Below are 21,025 nucleotides of genomic sequence, written 5' to 3'. Positions count from 1 at the left end.
ACACAATCAATCAATCAATCGTATTTATTGAGCGCTTCCTGTGTGCAGAGCACTGTACTAAGCGCTTGGGAAATACAAGCTGGCAACATATAGAGGCAGTCCCTACCCACACACACTCCTCCATCTCTCTCTCTTTCTGCGTCTCTCTCTCTCTCTGTCACACCCCAGCCCCGGCCCAGGGTCGAGTGGGCGCCGGGCTTGGTTTCCCCTAAATGAAGCCGGCGGGTGAGATCTCTTGGTCGCACACAGACACAGGCAAGCGCGCACACATGCACACACACACACACACACACACACACACAGAGACACACACACACACACTTTCCCCCTCCCCCAGCGAGGGTTTGAGCGGGCGCCGGACTCTGTTTCCCCGCAGGTGAAGCCGGCGGGGGAGCTGTGCCGGAGCGTGCAGAGCGACTGCGACCTGGCGGAGCACTGCACGGGGCTGAGCGCCGATTGCCCCCAGGACGCCTTCCGCCAGAACGGCCTGCCCTGCCCCGGAGGCTACTGCTACGACGGGCTCTGCCCCAGCCTCAGTGGCCAGTGCCGGGCCATCTGGGGGGCAGGTAGGGAGGGCGGCGGTCCCAGCCCCGGCCCAGTCCACCCCACCCGGCCCCGGCAGCCTTCCGGAACCCCTCCGGACGGGTCCCTCGCTGTCTCGTCCAGAAAAAGTGGTGATGGGGGCTGCTCCTTTAGTGGCCCCCTCTCAGCTCTTCTCTCTCTGGGCTGGAGAGGCAGCCTTGCTTGGGGAAAACGGCGCAAGACCGGCATAAGGGATAATAATAATAATGATGATGGCATTTATTAAGCGCTTACTATGTACAAAGCAACGTTCTAAGCGCTGGGGAGGTTACAAGGTGATCAGGTTGTCCCACGGGGGCTCACAGTCTCCATCCCCATTTTGCAGATGAGGTAACGGGGGCCCAGAGAAGTGAAGTGACTTGCCCAAAGTCACACAGCTGACAAGTGGCGGAGCCGGGATTTGAACCCATGACCCCTGACTCCAAAGCCAGGGCTCTTTCCACTGAGCCATGCTGCTTCTCTGATCCCAGCTCTGCCACTTGCCCACTGTCTGACCTTCAACAATCCATTTATTATTATTAACAATAATGATAATTGTGGTATTTCATTCACACATTCAATCGTATTTATTGAGTGCTTACTGTGTGCGGAGCACTGTACTAAGTGCTTGGGAAGTACAAGTTGTATTTGTTAAGCACCTACTGTGTGCCAGGCCCTGTATTAGGGCTTAGAACAGTGCTTGGCACATAGTAAGCTCTTAACAAATATCATCATTATTATTTAAGCACTGGGGTGGGTAGAAGCAATTCAGGTTGGACACACTCTCTGTCCTCCGTGGGGTTCGCAGTCTCCATCCCCATTTTCCAGATGAGGTAACTGAGGCCCAGAGAAGTGAAGTAATAATGATGGCATTTGTTAAGCGCTTACTGTGTGCCAAGCACTGTTCTAAGTGCTGGGGTTGATACAAGGTAATTAGGGTGTCCCACGTGGGGCTCACAGCCTTTATCCCCATTTTACAGATGAGGTAATTGAGGACAGGGAAGTTAAGTGACTTGCCCAAAGTCACAAAGCTGAGAAGTGGGGGAGTGGGGATTAGAACCCACAACCTCTGACTCTTAAGCCCGTGCTCTTTCCTCTAAGCCACACTGATTCTCCAATAATGATGATGGTATTTGTTATGTGCTTACTGTGTGCCAAGCAAGCAATCAATCAATCAGTCAATCGTATTTATTGAGCGCTTACTGTGTGCAGAGCACTGTACTAAGCACTTGGGAAGTACAAGCTGGCAACATATAGAGACAGTCCCTACCCAACAGTGGGCTCTAAGCGCTGGGTTGGGGGGGTTCAAGGTAATCGGGTTGTCCCATGTTGGGCTCACAGTCTTAATTCCCATTTTACAGGTGAGTAACTGAGGCACAGAGAAGTTAAGTGACTTACCCAAAGTCACACAGCTGACAAGTGGCGAAAGCGGGAGTAGAACCCATGACCTCTGACTCCCAAGCCCGGGCTCTTTCCACTGATCCATGCTGCTTTCTACCCGAGTGCTTAGCCCACTGAAAGCATTTAACAGATGTCACTATTATTATTCATATTTTACTTTTTTATGGTATTTGTTAAGCACTTACTGTGTGCCAGACTCTGTACTAAGTGTTGGCGTCTTGTTTTATGCCGTTGAGTCATCTCTTACTCATAGCGACGCCATGGACACGTCTCTCCTAGAATGCCTCACCTCCATCTGCAATCATTCTGGTAGTGGATCTGTAGAGTTTTCTTCTATATACAAATTAATCAGGTTGGACCCAGCCCCTGCCCCACATGGGGCTCACAGTCGTAATCCCCATTTTCCAGATGAGATCACTGCGGTCCCGAGAAGCAAAGTGACCCACCCAAGGTCACACAGCTGACAAGCGGTGGAGTGGGATTAGAACCCAGGTCCTTTTGACTTCCAAGCCGGGGGTTCTGTCCACTAGGTCACGCTTTATCAGCAATAGATTAGTGGAATGTCGCTCACTTCTTGGCCTCGGTTGGCTACTCTGAAACCATTTGTGCCTCCCAAGCGCTTGGTACAGTGATCTGCACCCAGTAAGCGCTCAATAAATACGATTGAATGAATGAATGAATACGACTGAATGAATGAGCCCCCCGTTCTATCTTCCCTCAGCCTCCCAAGCCGCTTCAACCGAATGCTATCAGCTCCGCGCTTCCCTTGAGCCTCAAGGCTGCTCTGCGACACACAGCCCTACACAGTGAGTACTGCGCCAACTGCACAGGCACAGCACATGGTTTATCTCCTCAGCCCCCGGGGAAAGGTCTGCCCTCACCGGGGTCTTCAGGCCAGATGGGTGTTCCAGTGAGAAGGGAGAAGCGCCAAGCACCGCACAACAACAAACAGACACATTCTCTGCCCACCACGAGCTTAGATGTGGGGGAGACAGACATCAGTACAAATAAATGACAGCTATGTACATAAGTGCTATGGGGCTGGGAGTGGGGATGGATAAAGAGAGAGGGAGAAGAGGAAAGGGGGGCTTAATCAGGGAAGGCCTGTTGCAGGAAATAGCGCCTTCAGTAGGGCTTTGAAGCAAGGGGAGTCATTGTCCGACGGATTTGAGAAGGGGGAGGACATTCCAGGCCAGAGGCAGGATGTTGGTGAGGGGTCAGCCAAGATTAGGTGAGATTAGGCACAGTGAGAAGGTTAACATTACAGGAGCGAAGTGTGCGGGCTGGGTTGGGGAGAAGCGAGGTGAGGTAGGAGGGGGCAAGCTGAGGCACTGCCTTGAAGCCAGTGGTGAGGAGTTTTTGATGCGAAGGTGGATGGGCAACCACTGGAGTCTTTGGAGGAGTGGAGAAACACGTCCACCATCATCACCACTAGCACCTGGCAATTTCCCCTATCGACTCTTATCCTGTTTTCAGAGGGACATTAGTTTCCCAACCGTGCAAGTAGCACCGAATTGTTTTTTCTGTCTTCCAAAGTTTTAGCCACCTTGTCCAGGCTAATAGCGACTGCCAATCTGGTGAGCTTGCCCAACTTCTTAGGGTGGAGTACCTGAGTATATAGCTGACATGGAAGTGTCCAAGTGGCAGAAGAGGGAGAGGAAATGAGAGGTAATCAGGGAAGACCTCTTAGAGGCAGTGTGAGTTCAGAAGGTTGTTGAAGATGGGGAGAGCAATGGCCTGCCAGGTATGGAAGGGGAAAGAGAGAATGCGAGGCAGGGGGAAGGATTTGAAAAAGACATCCATGGGGATAAGATAAATTATTATTACTATTATTAATAATAATAATAATAATGGTATTTGTTAAGTGCTTACTGTGTCCCAGACACCATTCTAAGTGGGGAGTATTTGTGCAGAAACCCTCTGGGCATGTTACTCCCCTCCTCAAAAATCTCCAGTGGCTACCAATCAATCTGCGCATCAGGCAGAAACTCCTCACCCTGGGCTTCAAGGCTGTCCATCACCTCGCCCCCTCCTACCTCACCTCCCTTCTTTCCTTCTACAGCCCAGCCCACACCCTCCACTCCTCTGCTGCTAACCTCCTCACTGGGCCTTGTTCTCGCCTGTCCTGCCGTCGACCCCCGGCCCATGTCCTCCCCCTGGCCTGGATGCCCTCCCTCCACACAAATCCGCCAAGCTAGCTCTCTTCCTCCCTTCAAAACCCTACTGAGAGCTCACCTCCTCCAGGAGGCCTTCCCAGACTGAGCCCCCTCTTTCCTCTCCCCCTCCCCATCCCCCCCGCCCTACCTCCTTCCCCTCCCCACAGGACCTGTATGTATGTTTGTCCAGATTTATTACTCTATTTATTTTACTTATACATATTTACTATTCTATTTATTTTATTTTGTTAAAATGTTTTGTTTTGTTGTCTGTCTGCCCCTTCTAGACTGTGAGCCCATTGTTGGGTAGGGACTGTCTCTATATGTTGCCAACTTGTACTTCTCAAGCACTTAGTACAGTGCTCTGCACACAGTAACCGCTCAATAAATACGATTGAATAATAGGTTTGGACACAATTCCTGACCCATATTGGGCTCACAGTCTTAATTCCCATTTTACAGATGAGGGAACTGAGGCCCCAAGTAGTGAAGTGACTTGCCCAAGGTCACACAGCAGACAAGTGGCGGAGCCGAGATTAGACCCATGACCTTCTGACTCCTAGGCCTGGGCTCTATTCATCTCGCCATGGTGATTCTCATCTAGAAATTAGAAATTGTAACCCCATGGGAGACAGGTATGTTGTCCAAATTCAATCATTCAATCACATTTATTGAGCACTTACTGTGTGCAGAGCACTGTACTAAGCACTTGAGGGAGTACAATGAAAAGTAAACAGACACATTCTCTGCCCACAACTTAATCTACCCCAGTGTGTAGCACACAGTAAGCGCTTAAACGGTGCCGTCATTATAAAGTCAGAATTCAGGGTAAGGGGTGAAGGCCAAGGGATGCCCCCAGGCTGAGCGCCGCAGCAGCTGTGCAGCCCTGCAGCCGTGCAGCCCCGCAGCCCAGCCCCCTTGCAGCCCTGTGCTGTTTGTCTCTGGCAGGGCAAACTGGTGCGGTGCGCTGTTCTGCTCCAGGGGAAATGGAAACGGGCCACATAGAAGCTGCCCCATCCCCTTGGCGAGAACAACGTGCGTTATGGCCATCATCCAAGACGAACAAAGGAAGTCCTTTGAGATGGTGCCAACTGGCACCAAGTGTGGCGAGCAGAAGGTGAGGCCCGACTTCACTACAATTACGGTGGTAATTAGGGTATGATTATGGTAGATGTAAAGCACTTACTATGGAGAAGCAGCGTGGCTCAGTGGCAAGAGCACAGGCTTTGGAGTCAGAGGCCATGGGTTCAAATCCCAGCACCACCAATTGTCAGCTGTGTGACTTTGGGCAAGTCACTTAACTTCTCTGGGCCTCAGTAAAATGGGGATTAAGACTGTGAGACCCCGTGGGACAAACTGGTCACCTTGTAACCACCCCAGCACTTAGAACAGTGCTTTGCACATAGTAAGCACTTAATAAATGCCATCATTAAAATGGGGATGAAGACTGTGAGCCCCGCGGGGGGCAACCTGATCACCTTGTAACCCCCCAGCGCTTAGAACAGTGCTTTGCACATAGCAAGCACTTAATAAATGCCATCTTTATTATTATTATTATTATTATCATTATTATTATTATGTGCCAGGCACTGTACTAAGCACTGGGGTGGATACAAGCCTATCGGGTTGGACACAGTGCCTGTCCCAAATGGGGCTCAGAGTCTCACTTCCCATTTTGCAGAAGAGGTAACTAAGGCCCAGAGAAGTGAAGTGACCTGCCCAAGACAAGTGGTAGAGCTGGAATTAGAACCCATGACCTGCTGATTTCCAGGCCCGGGCTCTATCCGCTATGCCATGCTGCTTCTTGTAAGAGAACTGCCGACTCCCAGAAGATACTCAAGACTACTAGGGGCCCTGGGTTGTGGGGGGCACAACAGGGGCAAGCTCTGCCTGTTGGTCCAAAGCAAAGTGGTTGGTCTGTAATAATGATAATAATAATAATAATAATAATAATAATAAATTGTAGTATTTGTTAAATGCTTACTATGTGCCAGGCACTGTACTAAGAGCTGGAATAGATACGAGTTTATCAGGTAAGACATAGTCTCTGCCAGCATTCATTCATTCATTCACTCATTCAATCATATTTATTGAGTGCTTACTGTGTGCAGAGCACTGTACTAAGCACTTGGGAAGTACAAGTCGCAAACATATAGAGACGGTCCCTACCAACAACGGGCTCACAGTCTAAAAGGGGGAGACAGATAACAAGATAAAACCTGCATGGGACTCACAGTCTCAATCACCATTTTGCAGATGAGGTAACTGAGGCCCAGTGAAGTGAAGTGACTTACCCGAGATCACACAGCAGACAGGTGGCAAAGCCGGGATTAGAACCCATGACATTCTGACTCCCAAGCCCAGACTCTAGCCACTAGGCCATGCTGCCTCTCCAGTGTCCAAAATGTAAGGCCTGAGTCAGGACTTGGTCAATTGTGGGAATCTCCTGGTAGACTGTAAACATCTAGCAGGCAGGAACCACAACTTCTTGCATTTTCCTATACAGTTTAGTGAGTGCACACAGCAGGTGCTCATCAGCACTTAGAACAGTGCTTGGCACATAGTAGGAGCTTAACAAATACCACCATTATAAACTTAAACAGCAGGGTCTGGCAGATAGAGCTCAGGCCTGAATGACAGAAGGACATGAGTTCTAATCCCAGCTCTGCCACTTGTTTGCTGTGTGATCTTAGGCCAGTCACTTCACTTCTCTGGGCCTCAGTTCCCTTATCTGTAAAATGGGAATTGAGACAGTGAACCCCATGTGGGACAGGGACTGTCCAAACCGATTAGCCTGGATCTACCCCAGAGCTTAGTTCAATGCCTGGCGCATAGTAAGCACTTAGCCATTTGTCTGCTGTGTGATCTTGGGCCAGTCACTTCACTTCTCTGGGCCTCAGTGACCTCATCTGTAAAATGGGGATTGAGACTGTGAGCCCCATGTGGGACAGGGAATGTGTCCAAGCCGATTAGCCTGGATCTACCCCAGCACTTAGTACGGGGCCTGGCACATAGTAAGCACTTTAAAATGTCATAATAAATACTGATAGTAATAATAATGGCATTTTTAAGCACTTACTATGTGCAAAGCACTGTTCTAAGCACTGGGGAAGTTACAGGGTGATCAGGTTGTCCCACGGGGGGGCTCACAGTCTTAATCCCCATTTTACAGATGAGGTAACTGAGACACAGAGAAGTTAAATGACTTGCCCAAAGTCACACAACTGATAGTTGGCAGAGCCGGTATTTGAACCCATGACCTCCGACTCCAAAGCCTGGGCTCTTTCCACTGAGCCACGCTGCTTCTCCTACTGATGATGAGATGAGATAATGATGGTGATTGATGACGATGGTGCTGATAATGACGGTGTTGATGATGGTGCTGGTGGTTGTGATGAAGATGATGGTGGTGATGATGGTAGTGGTAATGACTGACAGTGGTGACTGCAGAGGTGATGGTGGTGGTGGTGGTGATGATGGTGTCTGCCTCCCTCTCTTGACTGTAAGCTTGTTGTGGCCAGGGAATGTGCACGTTTACTGTTTCATTGTACTCTCCCAAGCACTTAGTATAGTGCTCTGCACACAGTAAGCGCTCAATAAATATGAGAAGCAGCATGGCTCAGTGGAAAGAGCACAGGCTTTGGAGTCAGAGGTCACGGGTTCAAATCCCGGCTCCGCCACTTGTCAGCTGTGTGACTTTGGGCAAGTCACTTCACTTCTCTGTGCCTCATTGACCTCATCTGTAAAGTGGGGATTAAGTCTCTGAGCCCCACATGGGACAATTTGATTTCCTTGTGTCTACCCCAGCACTTAGAACAGTGCTTTGCACATAGTAAGTGCTGAATAAATGCCATCATTATTATTATGATGATTGAATTGAGTTGGTATTGATGGTGGTGGTGATGATGTTGGTGATGGTAGTGGTGAATGGTAACAATGGTGATAACCGATGATAGCAATGGTTGTGGGGGTGATGACACGTGATGATGGTGATGGTGATGGTTCATATTGATGCTATCGATGCCTATTTAATAATAATAATGATGGCATTTATTAAGTGCTTACTATGTGCAAAGCACTGTTCTAAGTTCTGGAGCAGTTACAAGATGATCAGGTTGTCCCAAAGGGGGCTCACAGTCTTAATCCCCATTTTACAGATGACACAACTGAGGCACAGAGAAGTTAAGTGACTCCCCCAAAGTCACACAGCTGACAATTTGGTGGAGCCGGGATTTTGTCTGTCTCCCCCGTTGTTGGGCTGGGTTTGTCTCTGTTGCTGAATTGTACTTTCCGAGCGTTTAGTACAGTGCTCTGCACACAGTAAGCGCTCAATAAATATGATTGGATGAATTAATGAATGGAGGTGGTGGTGAGGATGGTGATGGTGATGATGTTAGTAAAGATGGTGGTAGTGGTGATGATAATAATGGTGATAACTGATAATAATAATAATAATTTTGGTATTTGTTAAGCACTTACTATGTGCAAAGCACTGTTCTAAGCACTGGGGGGATAAGAAGTGATCAGTTTGTCCCATGTGGGGTTCACAATCTTAATCCCCATTTTCCAGATGAGGTAACTGAGGCACAGCCAAGTGAAGTGACTTGCCCAAAGTCACACAGCTGACAAGCGGCGGAGCTGGGATTTGAACCCATGACCTCTGACTCCCAAGCCTGGGCTCTTTCCACTGAGCCATGCTACTTCTCTAACTGATGATAGTGATAGTGATGGTTGTGGTGGTGGTAATGATGGTGGTGGTGGTGATGAGGATGAGGCTGAGGATGATGCGCCGGTGATGATGATGGTGACGATGATGATAACGATGGTGGTAGTGGTGGTGGTAGTGGTGATAACTGAAGATGGTGGTAGCAGCGGTGGTGGGGATGGTGAGGATGATGATGATCTTGGTGAAGAGGGTGGTAGCGGGGATGGTGGTGATGATGGTGATGGTGATGATTGATGATTGATGATGTAGTGTAGAATCTTCCCACGGAGAGCTATTAAACAACGTGGGATTGAGATTCAGGCTGAAACGTCAGGGGTCCTAATTGTTTCTCTATCTCCCCGTAGGTCTGCTACCAAGAAAGATGCCAGGACTTACTGGTCTACGGCCCCAGGAACTGTTCTTCCAAGTGCAGCGGCCATGGGGTAAGCAGCATAACCTGGCTTTGGGATGGGCTGGGGCTGCCACACCCAATTTCACTGAGCCTGCTTCTGGCTTGGCCCAGAACGCTTTTTTTCCCTGACCAGTGCCTGGGCCTTGTTTGGAATGATTTGACAGAGATTAGGGTTTTTCCCAGCAGGATTCCAGTTTCTTCCTTTGACAGGATCCTGTTTCCCCCACAGTTTCTTTCCAAGGTCATTGCCAGGAGCACCCCTCTAGCTAAGATCATGCTTTAAGGTCCCCATTCTGTTCTTTTATGACAGGGATGCTCCCCTCATCCTAAGGCTTCTTTCACTTCTTTCTTTCCTTCTCTCCTTCCTTTTCTCCTTTCTTCCCACCATCCCTCCCTCTCTCCCTCCCTCCCTTTTTCCCTCCTTTCATCCAATCAGTGGTATTTATTGAGCAGTTACTGGCTGCAGAGCGCTGTACTAAACACCTGTGAGAGTACAATAGAGTAGATCGACCCAACTCCTGCCCTCAGTGAATTGACAATCTAGCAGGAGCTTCCCCCTTCACTTCTCTCCTTCCTCCCCTGCTTTCTCCTTCATTTCTCCCTCTCAAGAGAGGGATTATAGATCACCAGATCTGGGAAAAATCCCAGACAGCCATTTTTGGTCTTCCCCTGCCCATTCCTAGTCCTGGGCCTGCTCTACATTTTAAGTGCCATCAAAGAAAGGTTTACTCTTCCCAACAGAAAACCTTTCCTGATGTTTCAATGGGAAGTTTTTCCTTTTTTAAAACCTTAATCCTTTGCTGCTGGCTGTCTTCTTGTTACTCTTCCAGAACATCTCTTTCTCTCTTAGATATTTACAACTTCTCTGTGGTGGTTGCAATGATCTGTAGATCCCAGATAATTAGCCACTTTCAGTTTCACAGATAAACTCTATAGACACCTGTAGTTTCCTCCCTCTCTCTTCCATTTTGCTTTTGGGCTTCCTTTATTTCAGTCTCAAATATTGCTAGGCTCTCAAGGTCTCCTTTGTTTTGTTCTTCCAACCTCCACTCTCCTCTCTGCATTTTCCCTCGATTATTTCCTTTGTCATTCAACTTCTCTTTTTGCTCATGCCAATTCAGTGTCCAGTTTCATTCATTCATTCAATCAAATTTATTGAGCGCTTACTGTGTGCAGAGCACTGTATTCATTCATTCAATCATATTTATTGAGCACTTACTGTGTGCAGAGCAATCAATCAATCAATCATATTTATTGAGCCCTTACTGTGTGCAGAGCATTGTACTAAGCATTTGGGAAGTACAAGTTGGCAACATGTAGACATGGTCCCTACACAACAGTGGGCTCACAGTCTAGAAGGGGGAGACAGGCAACAAAACAAAACATGTAGACAGTTGTCAAAATTGTCAGAACAAATAGAATTAAAGCTATATGCACATAATTAACAAAATTAATAGAATAGTAAATATGTACAATTTATAAAATAGAGTAATAAATCTATACAAATATATACAAGTGCTGTGGGGAGGAGAAGGAGGTAGGGCAGGGGGGATAGGGAAGAGGAGAGGAAAAAGGGGGCTCAGTCTAGGAAGGCCTCCTGGAGGAGGTGAGCTCTCAGTAGGGCTTTGAAGGGAAGTAGACAGCTAGCTTTGTGGATGTGTGGAGGGAGGACATTCCAGGCCAGGGGAAGGACGTGGGCCGGGGGTCGACGGCGGGACAGGTGAGAATGAAATACAATGAAGAGGTTAGCGGCAGAGGAGCGGAGGGTGCGGGCTGGGCTGTAGAAGGAGAGAAGGGAGGTGAGGTAATCAATCAATCAATCAATCGTATTTATTGAGCGCTTACTGTGTGCAGAGCACTGTACTAAGCGCTTGGGAAGTACAAGTTGGCAACATATAGAGACAGTCCCTACCCAACAGTGGGCTCACAGTCTAAAAGGGGGAGACAGAGAACAAAACCAAACATACTAACAAAATAAAATAAATAGAATAGATATGTACAAGTAAAATAAATAAATAAATCAATAGAGTAATAAATATGTACAAACATATATACATACATACAGGTGCTGTGGGGAAGGGAAGGAGGTAAGATGGGGGGGATGGAGAGGGGAACGAGGGGGAGAGGAAGGAAGGGGCTCAGTCTGGGAAGGCCTCCTGGAGGAGGTGAGCTCTCAGTAGGGCGTTGAAGGGAGGAAGAGAGCTAGCTTGGCGGATGGGTAGAGGGAGGGCATTCCAGGCCCAGGGGATGACGTGGGCCGGGGGTCGATGGTGGGACAGGCGAGAACGAGGTACGGTGAGGAGAACGAGGTACGGTGAGGTAAGAGGGGGTGAGGTGAAGGAGGGCCTCAAAGCCGAGAGTGAGGAGGTTTTGCTTGATTCGTAGGTTGACAGGCAGCCACTGGAGATTTTTGAGGAGGGGAGTAACATGACCAGGGTGTTTCTGCACAAATATAATCCGGGCAGCAGAGTGAAGTATAGAGTGCAGCGGGGAGAGACCGGAGATTGGGAGATCAGAGAGGAGGCTGAGGCATTAACGGAGGCTGATGCTGATGCACTGTACTAAGCAGTTGGAAGAGTACAATCAAATAATAAATGGACGCATTCCCTGCTTATGAGTTTACATTCTAGGGGTGGGGGAGATAGACATTAATATAAAGAAAATAAATTTCATATATGTACATAAGTGCTGTGGGGCTGGATGGGGGAGAACAAAGGAAGCAAGTCAGGGTGATGAAGAAGGATGCGGGAGAAGGGGCGGGGGCTTAGTCAGGGAAGACCTCTTGGAGGAGAAGGGCCTTCCATAAGGCTTCGAAGTGGGGGAGAGTCATTGTCTGTCATATTTGAGGAGGGAGGCCGTTCCAGGCCAGAGGCAGGACATGGGTGAGGGGTCGGCGGTGAGATAGATGAGACTGAGGTACAGTGTGAAGATTGGCGTTAGAGGAGCAGAGTGTGAAGGCTGGGTTGTGATAAGAGAGAAGCTAGGTGAGGTAGGTGGGGCCAGGTGATTGAATGCTTTAAAGCAAATGGTGAGGAGTTTTTGTTTGATGTGGAGGTGGATGGGTAACCACTGGAGTTTTGTGAGAAGTGAGGAAACCTGTCCAGAATGTTTTTGTAGAAAAATGAGCCGGGGGAGAGACAGGAGACCGGGCGGTCAGCAAGGAGGCTGATGCAGTAGTGCAGATGGGATAGGATGAGTGATTGTATTAATGTGGTAGAAGTTTGGAGAGGAAAGGGTGGACTTAAGCAATGTTGTGAAGGTGGGACCGACAGGATTTAGTGATGAATTGAATATGTGGTTTGAATGAAAGAGAACAGTCGATGACTATGCCAAGGTTATGGGCTTGTGAGAAGAAGAAGGCTGGTGGTGCCGTCTACAGTGATGGGGATAGTCAGAGGAGGACAGGGTTTGGGTTGGAAGATAAGGAGTTTTGTTTTGGACATGTTCTCTGACCCCGACCTCTGATCCAAGCTGAGGAGACCCTGGGAGCCCCGACAGGAGAGCTCACCTCCTCCAAGAGGCCTTCCCAGACTGAGCCAGAAAGAGCACGGGCTGTGGAGTCAGAGGTGGTCGTGGGTTCAAATCCTGGCTCTGCCAATTGTCAGCTGTGTGACCTTGGGCAAGTCACTTAACTTTTCTGGGCCTCAGTTACCTCATCTGGAAAATGGGGATGAAGACTGTGAGCCCCACGTGGGACAACCTGATCACCCTGTAACCTCCCCAGCACTTAGAACAGTGCTTTGCACATAGTAAGCGCTTAATAAATGCCATCATTATTATATCCAAGTAGAGATGTCTTGAAGTCAGGAGGAAATGCGAGACTGCAGAGAGGGAGAGAAGTGGCTTCTAGGCTGCTTCTAGTTAGGATGTCCTGTGATAGGCTCTCTACAAAAAGCTCACTCTAATGTAGAGTCCGTATGTATTCATTCATTCATTCATTCAATCGTATTTATTGAGCGCTTATAATAATAGCAATAATGATGGCATTTGTTAAGCGCTTACTATGTGCAAAGCACTGTTCTAAGTACTGGAGGGGATACAAGGTGATCAGGTTGTCCCATGGGGGGCTCACAGTCTTCATCCCCATTTTACAGATGAGGTAACTGAGGCCCAGAGAAGTGAAGTGACTTGCCCAAAGTCACACAGCTGACAATTGGCGGAACCGGGACTTGAACCCATGACCACTGACTCCAAAGCCCGGGCTCTTTCCACTGAGCCACACTGCTTATCACATGTATGGTACTTTCAGATCTGTTCTTTTCTTCTGCCAATCTGACAATTACCTAATTCAACTTGTTGAGAAGAGTAACTGGGAAGGGGAATGCAAAAGATTTATTTTGAGAGGTGTCTTCCAGCGAAAGAATTTTCATGTGCTCTTCTTCAGTCTGTCCTCCTTTCATGCACTTAATTTTCCCAACAAATGTAGGGAGAGATATACGAAGAGATAAAATTTTTAAAACTGTAGATTTTTCTCCCTACTGTCTCACTGAAGAGAGCTAGAAAAAAACAATTAAAATAGCTAAAAATAAATAGAAATTCATTTAAATTCATAAGGAGAGCACCCGCTGAGACTGTAAACTCGTTGCAGGCAGGGAATGGGGAGACTGAGGCACAAAGAACTTAAGTGACTTGCCCAAGGTCACATAAGTGCTGTGCCCAAAGGTCACAGATCCAAGTTCATAGATGATACAGAAAGGGAGAGGGAGCCAGGGAAAAGAGAACTTAATTGAGGAGGCCTTGTGGAGGAAAAGTGACCTTAATAATGCTTAGAAGGTGGGGAGAGTGGTGGTCTGGCATATATGGAACGGAAGGGAGTTCCAGGCTACTGGGAGGAGGTGGGAAAGGAGTCGGAGGAGAGACAGACGAGATTGGAAGCAGCGTGGCTCAGTGGAAAGAGCCTGGGCTTTGGAGTCAGAGGTCAGGGGTTCAAATCCCAGCTCCGCCAATTGTCAGCTGTGTGACTTTGGGCAAGTCACTTCACTTCTCTGTGCCTCAGTTCCCTCATCTGTAAAATGGGGATGAAGACTGTGAGCCCCCCCGTGGGACAACCTGATCACCTTGTAACCTCCCCGGTGCTTAGAACAGTGCTTTGCACATAGTAAGCGCTTAATAAATGCCATCATCATTGGGGAACTGTAAGTTGGTGGTAGAGGAGCGGAGTGTGCGGTCTGGGCTGGAACAGGAGATGAGTGAGTTGAGGTAGGATGGGGAGAGCTGATTGCGTGTTTTTAAGCCGTTAATAGAGCAGCTTTAAATAAATGAATCAAGCTGCTTCAATTTTTCCATAAAGATGCTTGCTCTTGTCAGGAAGCCAGCTCGTAATTTTGACTGGACAGTCAAAGACTGCTGAAGGTTCTGTCGGTCTTGGGTGGGATCACTGCTGTTGCATTCTTTAGACTCCCAAGACCAGATCTTGGGGAAGCAGCATGGCGTAGTGGATGGAGCATGGGCCTGGCAGTCAGCAGGTCATGGGTTCTAATTCTGGCTCTGCCACTTGTCTGCTGTGGGATCTTGGGCAGGTCACCACTTCTCTGGGCCTCAGTTACCTCATCTGTAAAATGGGGAGTGAGACTGTGAGCCCCATGGGGGACAGGGACTGTGTCTGACCCAATTTGCTTTCATCCAACCCAGTGCTTAGTACAGTGCCTAGCATATAGTAGATGCTTACCAAGAGGGGAGACTCTCACAGGGGTTGATGTAGTATTGCTACCACTACCGCTTTTTCATTCTGCCTTCCGTAGACCCCACGACCTTTAGCCTTGCCTGGGCTGGGTCAGCCTTGGTGCTGTGAGAACTATTTTCTCCTCATACATTGTTTTTCCACACTCCCCGTGGAAGTGGAGTGGTAAACAATGGTGTTTCTTGAGCATTTACTGTGGGCAGAGCAATCAAACCCTAAATCAGCCAATGGTATGTTTTAACCATTTACTATGGGCAGAGCACTTTACTAAGCTCTTGAGAGAGTACAGTACAACAGAGTTGGTGGACACATTCCCTGACCACCAGGAGCTCACAGTCTAGAGGAACGTAATCAATAGTATTTCTTGAGCATTTACTGTGGGCAGAGCAATCAAACCCTAAATCAGTCAATGGTATGTTTCAACCATTTACTATGGGCAGAGCACTTTACTAAGCTCTTGAGAGAGTACAGTACAACAGGGTTGGTGGACACATTCCCTGCCCACAAGGAGCTCACAGTCTATAGGAACGTAAGCCTCTCCTCCATACGAATCAGTTCAAGAGATCTTTAAGCAACCTTGCATTCATTTATTCATTCATTCAGTCATATTTATTGAGCGCTTACTGTGTGCAGAGCACTGTACTAAGTGCTTGGGAAGTACAAGCTGTCAACATATAGAGATGGTCCATACCGAACAGCGGGCTCACAGTCTAGAAAAGGGGAGACAGACAACAAAACATATTAACAAAATAAAATAAATAGAATAAATATGTACAAATAAAATAAATAAATAGAGTAATAAATACATAAAAACATATATACATATATACAGGTGCTGTGGGGAGGGGAAGGAGGTAAGGCGGGGGGGATGGGGAGGGGGAGGAGAGGGAGAGGAAGGAGGGGGCTCAGTCTGGGAAGGCCTCCTTGCAAAAGCCCACTTCCTTGAGAAGCAGCATGGCTTAGTGGAAAAAGCCCGGGCTTGGGAGTCAGAGGTCACAGGTTCTAATCCCAGCTCCGCAGCTTGTCAGCTGTGTGACTTTGGGCAAGTCACTTAACTTCTCTCTGCCTCAGTTCCCTCATTTGTAAAATGGGAATTAAGACTGAGCCCCATGTGGGACAACCTGATGACCTTGTATCTACCCCAGTGCTTAGAACTGTGCTTGGCATTTAGTAAGCACTTAACGAATACCATCATTACTATTATTATTAGTATATCCTCACATCTCTGAGAATAGCTAGCTATCAAATGTTTTTCTGTAATAATAACTGTGGTATTTGTTACCTACTTACTCTGTGCCAAGAGCAGGAGTGGTCAAACCAGACTCAGTCCCTCACAGTCTGGGGGCTGGGAAGAACAGATATTTTATCCCCATTTTACAGATGAGGAAATTGGAGGCACAGGGAAATTAAGGGCCCAAGTTCAAGTGGCGGGCAAGTGATGGAACTGGGATTAGAAGCTAGGTCTCCTGACTTCCAGTCTTGTATTCTTTCCCTTAGGCCATGCTGCTTTACTGTTTTTCATGTGTTCCATGCCAGCCATGTCAGTAACCTGTACTTGCATAGATCTGCCAGCCCTTGGTTGTAGCCAAAACAGTAGAGGAAAAGAATTCTAGAATCAGGGATCCAGCTACAATCCACTGAGGGCTAGGAAGATTTTATCAATCAATCAGTTTTTTTACGGTATTTCATTCATTCATTCATTCAATCGTGTTTATTGAGCACTTACTGTGTGCAGAACACTGTACTAAGACTTTGGAAAGTACAGTTCAGCCACAAAGAGAGACAAGTATTTGTGAAGCGCTTGCTATGTACCACACACTGTACTAAATGCTAGGATAGATAAATGCTAATCAGGTTGGACTCAATCCCTGACCACTTAGGGCTCAAAGTCTTAATCTTCATTTTGCAGATGAAGTAACTGAGGCTCAGAGAAGTTAAGTGACTTTCAAAGGTCACATAGCAGGCAAGCGGCAGAGCCAGGATTAGAATCCAGGTCCTTCCAACCCCCCAGACCTGTGGTCTATCCACTAGGCTATGTTGTTTCTCGAGAAAGCAGCAGTACTTACTGAGTGCTTATTGTGCAGAGCACTGTATTAAGCGCTTGGGAGAGGACAATTCTGTGAGCCCCTTGTGGGTCAGGGATTGTGTCCAACCTGATTTGCTTGTATCCACCGCGATACTTACTAAAGTGCCTGGAACATAGTAAGCACTTAACAAGTAAGCACTGAACAAATACTTCACGCTGCTGCCCGGATCCTCTCTGTGCAGAAACAATCTGCGCATGTTACTCCCCTCCTCAAAAATCTCCAGTGACTACCAATCAACCTACGCACCAGGCAAAAACTCCTCACCCTGGGCTTCAAGGCTGTCCATCCCCTCGCCCCCTCCTACCTCACCTCCCTTCTTTCCTTCTACAGCCCAGCCCGCACCCTCCACTCCTCTGCCGCCGCTAACCTCCTCGCTGTCCCTCGTTGTCGCCTGTCCCGCCGTCTCCCCCTGGCCCACGTCCTCCCCCTAGCCTGGAATGGCCTCCCTCCACACATCCGCCAAGCTAGCTCTCTTCCTCCCTTCAAAGCCCTATTGAGAGCTCACCTCCTCCAGGAGGCCTTCCCAGACTGAGCCCTCTCCTTCCTCTCCCCCTCCCCCTCCCCATCCCGCCCACCTTACCTCCTTCCCCTCCCCACAGCACCTATATATATGTATATATGTTTGTAAATATTTATTACTCTATTTTACTTGTACATATTCTATTTATTTTATTTTGTTAATATGTTTTGTTTTGTTGTCTGTCTCCCCCTTCTAGACTGTGAACCCATTGTTGGGTAGGGACAGTCTCTGTATGTTGCCAACCTGTACTTCCCAAGTGCTTAGTACAGTGCTCTGCACACAGTAAGTGCTCAACAAATATAAATGAATGAATGAATGAATGAAATACCATCATTATTATTAATAACGTACTAGTAACACTGTACTTAATGCTGAGGTGGATACAAGCAAATCGGATTGGACACAGTCCCTGTCCCATGTGGGGCTCACAGTCTTAATCCCCACTTTACAGATGAGGTAACTGAGGCCCAGAGAAGTGAAGTGATTCACCCTAGGTCATACAACAGGCAAATGGTGGAGCGGGGATTAGAACCCATGACTTTCTAACTCTCGGGCCGGTGTTCTATCCACCCCACTATGCCATGCCACTTCTCTATTAGTATTATAGTGGAGTTGGGTAGATATGATCCCAAGGAGCTGACACCTTGATGAGCTTTAAGGATACACCGTTGGGTTTTCTAAAAATCCCAGACCGGTCTGATGATCAGTTATCTTGTCTTCAATTTCAGGTTTGCAACCACAAAAGGGAGTGTCACTGTGACCCAGGATGGGCTCCACCTTTCTGTAACAAAAAGCAAACAGGTCTGAGATCAGGTACGTTTCATCCCTTTTCTCGCCTTCCCCCATCCAACTCCTTATGCCTCTCCCGGGGTCTGCTCAGGCAAGCATGTCATGTCGTTGCTTCAAACCGTCTTTCCCCATTCCATCTCCCATCCAAAAGGAAAGAATACGGGAGCCCGGGAGAGCAGAAAACCTCTCGGCTTGGCCACCGTAGTTTCCATGACCAAACAGATTTTCTAGTAGGCTCCGGGGAACTTTGAAGGCCTGAGGCAGGAACGTGACACACTTCCTCTTCAGCTACAGCCCAAACTGTGTCTTCCTCTTTAGCTGCCACCGAACAGACTGTTGTCCACAGTACACTTCACCCAAACGCCTTCCCGGGCCAAACCAGTTTCCATGTGACTATAGGCGCGTCCACAACCGGAACCACCAACCTGTTGCTCAAGGAAACAGCGTACTGGTGTAACGTAGCCACCATCTTTTTCATATCGGACTCTGACTGTCTCCAACCCCTCAGTTAGGAAGAAACCCTGAAAGGGAAAGCTCTAACCCAGAAACAGCCTTGGGGTGTGGTGTGTGGTCTGGGGGAGAGGGGGGCAGGGGAACGAGGTACGGAAAGCATTCCGTGTCATAATTGACCCCTGAGCCGATACCACTGGATACCGAGAAAGCGGCTAGTTGTGTTCTGATAACAGATGCGTTCTGGGCTGAGACTTTAACCACAAGGAAAGAGGGATTTAGTATTGGGTCCAGAAACTAAATTCCAGGCATAAAGAGATGGGATGGGGTCAGAAGCATATGCAGGTTCAGTGTTAGGTCAACTACCTTTAGAGGAAGGCCTAGTAGATGAGTGATGTCTAACAATGCAGCGAGGACCCTTCCTGTCTAGAAAGGCGGGCGGCACTGGCCTCTTACTTGGCAGCTCTCCTACGTTCAGTAGCATGCCCAGAGCTAAGATGATACTGTCCCAAAACTCGGACAGATCAGAACACTTTAGAGAGTCGAGGCACAGCCATAAAGAGAAATGGGTGATTCTGATCTTCCCCTTCCCCCATTCTCCTGTGGACTTTCAGGGGTGGTGAGCACTGGGGTTGGGGATGGGGTGAGGGGGTTGAAGGCCCTCTGAGACCCAATCGAATAACCTCCTGGTGGGTGGCATCATCGTGGATACAGAAGCTGTGCCTTCTTCAGCCCCCCAGGCCCCTTCTCCTAGTGGGCTCTGGTACAAGAATCAAATATGCCCTCCTTTTTTTATGGTATCTGTTAAGTGCTTACTATGTGCCAGGCACTGTACTAAATGCTGGGATAGATACAAGCTAATCAGGTTGAACCCACCCGGGGCTCACAGTCTAAATCTCCACTGAGGGAACTGCGGCACAAAGAAATGAAGTGACTTGCCCAGGGTCACACAGCAGAGTGGCAGAGCCAGGTTTAAAACCCAAGTCCTCTGTTCCCAGGCCCGTGGTCTTTCCACTAGGCCACGCTGCTTCCCGTCTGCCTTCTGTGGGGCACTTTTTGGTCCTATTCTATTGTCTAGTAGCCTAGGAAGGGGGCTGAGGCCAAAGGGATGTGGGTAGAACCACAAGGGAAAACTCTGAGCCCCTCCTAACCTGGTATGTCTCCACAGCAGGAAACAGCGCATTGGTGGGTGTCCTGGTGGTGTTGGGTGTGCTGGCTGTACTCATCATCTTTGGGGTCATCCTCTTCAGGTGGAAAATCAAACCCAATCTCCAGAAAAGGTAAGGAACTTTGGGAAAGAAGATGATGATGATGATAATGCTACTACTGATGATGGTGATAATAAGCTCATTGTAGGCAGGGAATGTATCTGCTTATTGTTGTACTGTACTCTTCCAAGTACTTAGTACAGTGCTCTGCATGCAGGAAGAGCTCAATGAATACCATTGAATGAATGAATGAATAATAATAATATTTGATTTGCGATTTGCTCTCTTTTCTCACCGCTCCCTCAACCCAGTCATTTATTTATTGATATTAATGTCCATCTAGAGAAGCATTGTGGCTCAGTAGAAAGAGCACAGGCTTTGGAGTCAGAGGTCAAGGGTTCAAACCCCGGCTCTGCCAATTGTCAGCTGTGTGACTTTGGGCAAGTCACTTAACTTCTCTGTGCCTCAGTGACCTCATCTGTAAAATGGGGATTAAGACTGTGAGCCCCCCCGGGACAACCTGATCACCTTGTTACCTCCCCAGCGCTTAAAGCAGTGCTTTGCACATAGTAAGCGCTTAGTAAATGCCATCATTATTATTATTCCCCTCTGGACTGTAAGCTCCTTGTGTGCAGGGACTCTGTCTATCAGCTCTGTTATATTACACTCTCCCAGGTGCTTAGTATGGTGTGCTGTATGCAGTAAGTGCTCAATAAATATGATTGATTGATTTGGTAAGTGCCTACTATGTGCCAAGCGTTGGGGGTAGAGGCAAGATAAACAGAGAAGACGCAGTCCCTGTCCCAACCGGGGATCATAGTCTACGGAGGAAGGAGAATAGGGATTTAATGCCCATTTTATAGAGGAGGATACTGAGTTCCAGCGAAGTGAAGTGACTTCCCCAAAGTCACCTGGCAGACATGTGGTAGAACCGGGATTAGAACCCTCATCTTCTGACTCCAAGATTTGGCCCTTTGCAATAGGCCATGGTAGGTTGTTTTGACAGATCCCCTCTCTGCTGTGTTGCTTAATCCTGACAGATTAACATTCCTGATG

The 21,025-nt window shown here is 48.1% G+C and overlaps 1 protein-coding gene across 1 annotated transcript in view; it reads left to right on the top strand.

The window, feature by feature from the left end:
- ADAM8 (ADAM metallopeptidase domain 8) overlaps positions 1-21,025 on the top strand; it is a 104,781-nt gene that overhangs the window by 69,388 nt on the left and 14,368 nt on the right. Inside the window, exons 14-20 of the mRNA XM_038743317.1 lie at positions 377-566; positions 2,684-2,768; positions 5,067-5,235; positions 9,189-9,266; positions 18,251-18,335; positions 18,630-18,764; positions 19,930-20,041. Of these exons, the coding sequence (XP_038599245.1) occupies positions 377-566; positions 2,684-2,768; positions 5,067-5,235; positions 9,189-9,266; positions 18,251-18,335; positions 18,630-18,764; positions 19,930-20,041 (854 nt within the window). The remainder of the gene's footprint in view (positions 1-376; positions 567-2,683; positions 2,769-5,066; positions 5,236-9,188; positions 9,267-18,250; positions 18,336-18,629; positions 18,765-19,929; positions 20,042-21,025) is intronic.

This window comes from Tachyglossus aculeatus, chromosome 3 (genome assembly GCF_015852505.1).
Source record: "Tachyglossus aculeatus isolate mTacAcu1 chromosome 3, mTacAcu1.pri, whole genome shotgun sequence".
In the NCBI taxonomy this organism is placed as follows: domain Eukaryota; kingdom Metazoa; phylum Chordata; class Mammalia; order Monotremata; family Tachyglossidae; genus Tachyglossus; species Tachyglossus aculeatus.
The sequence above is the reverse complement of the archived record's forward strand: the minus strand, read 5'-3'. Positions and strand labels throughout refer to the sequence as shown.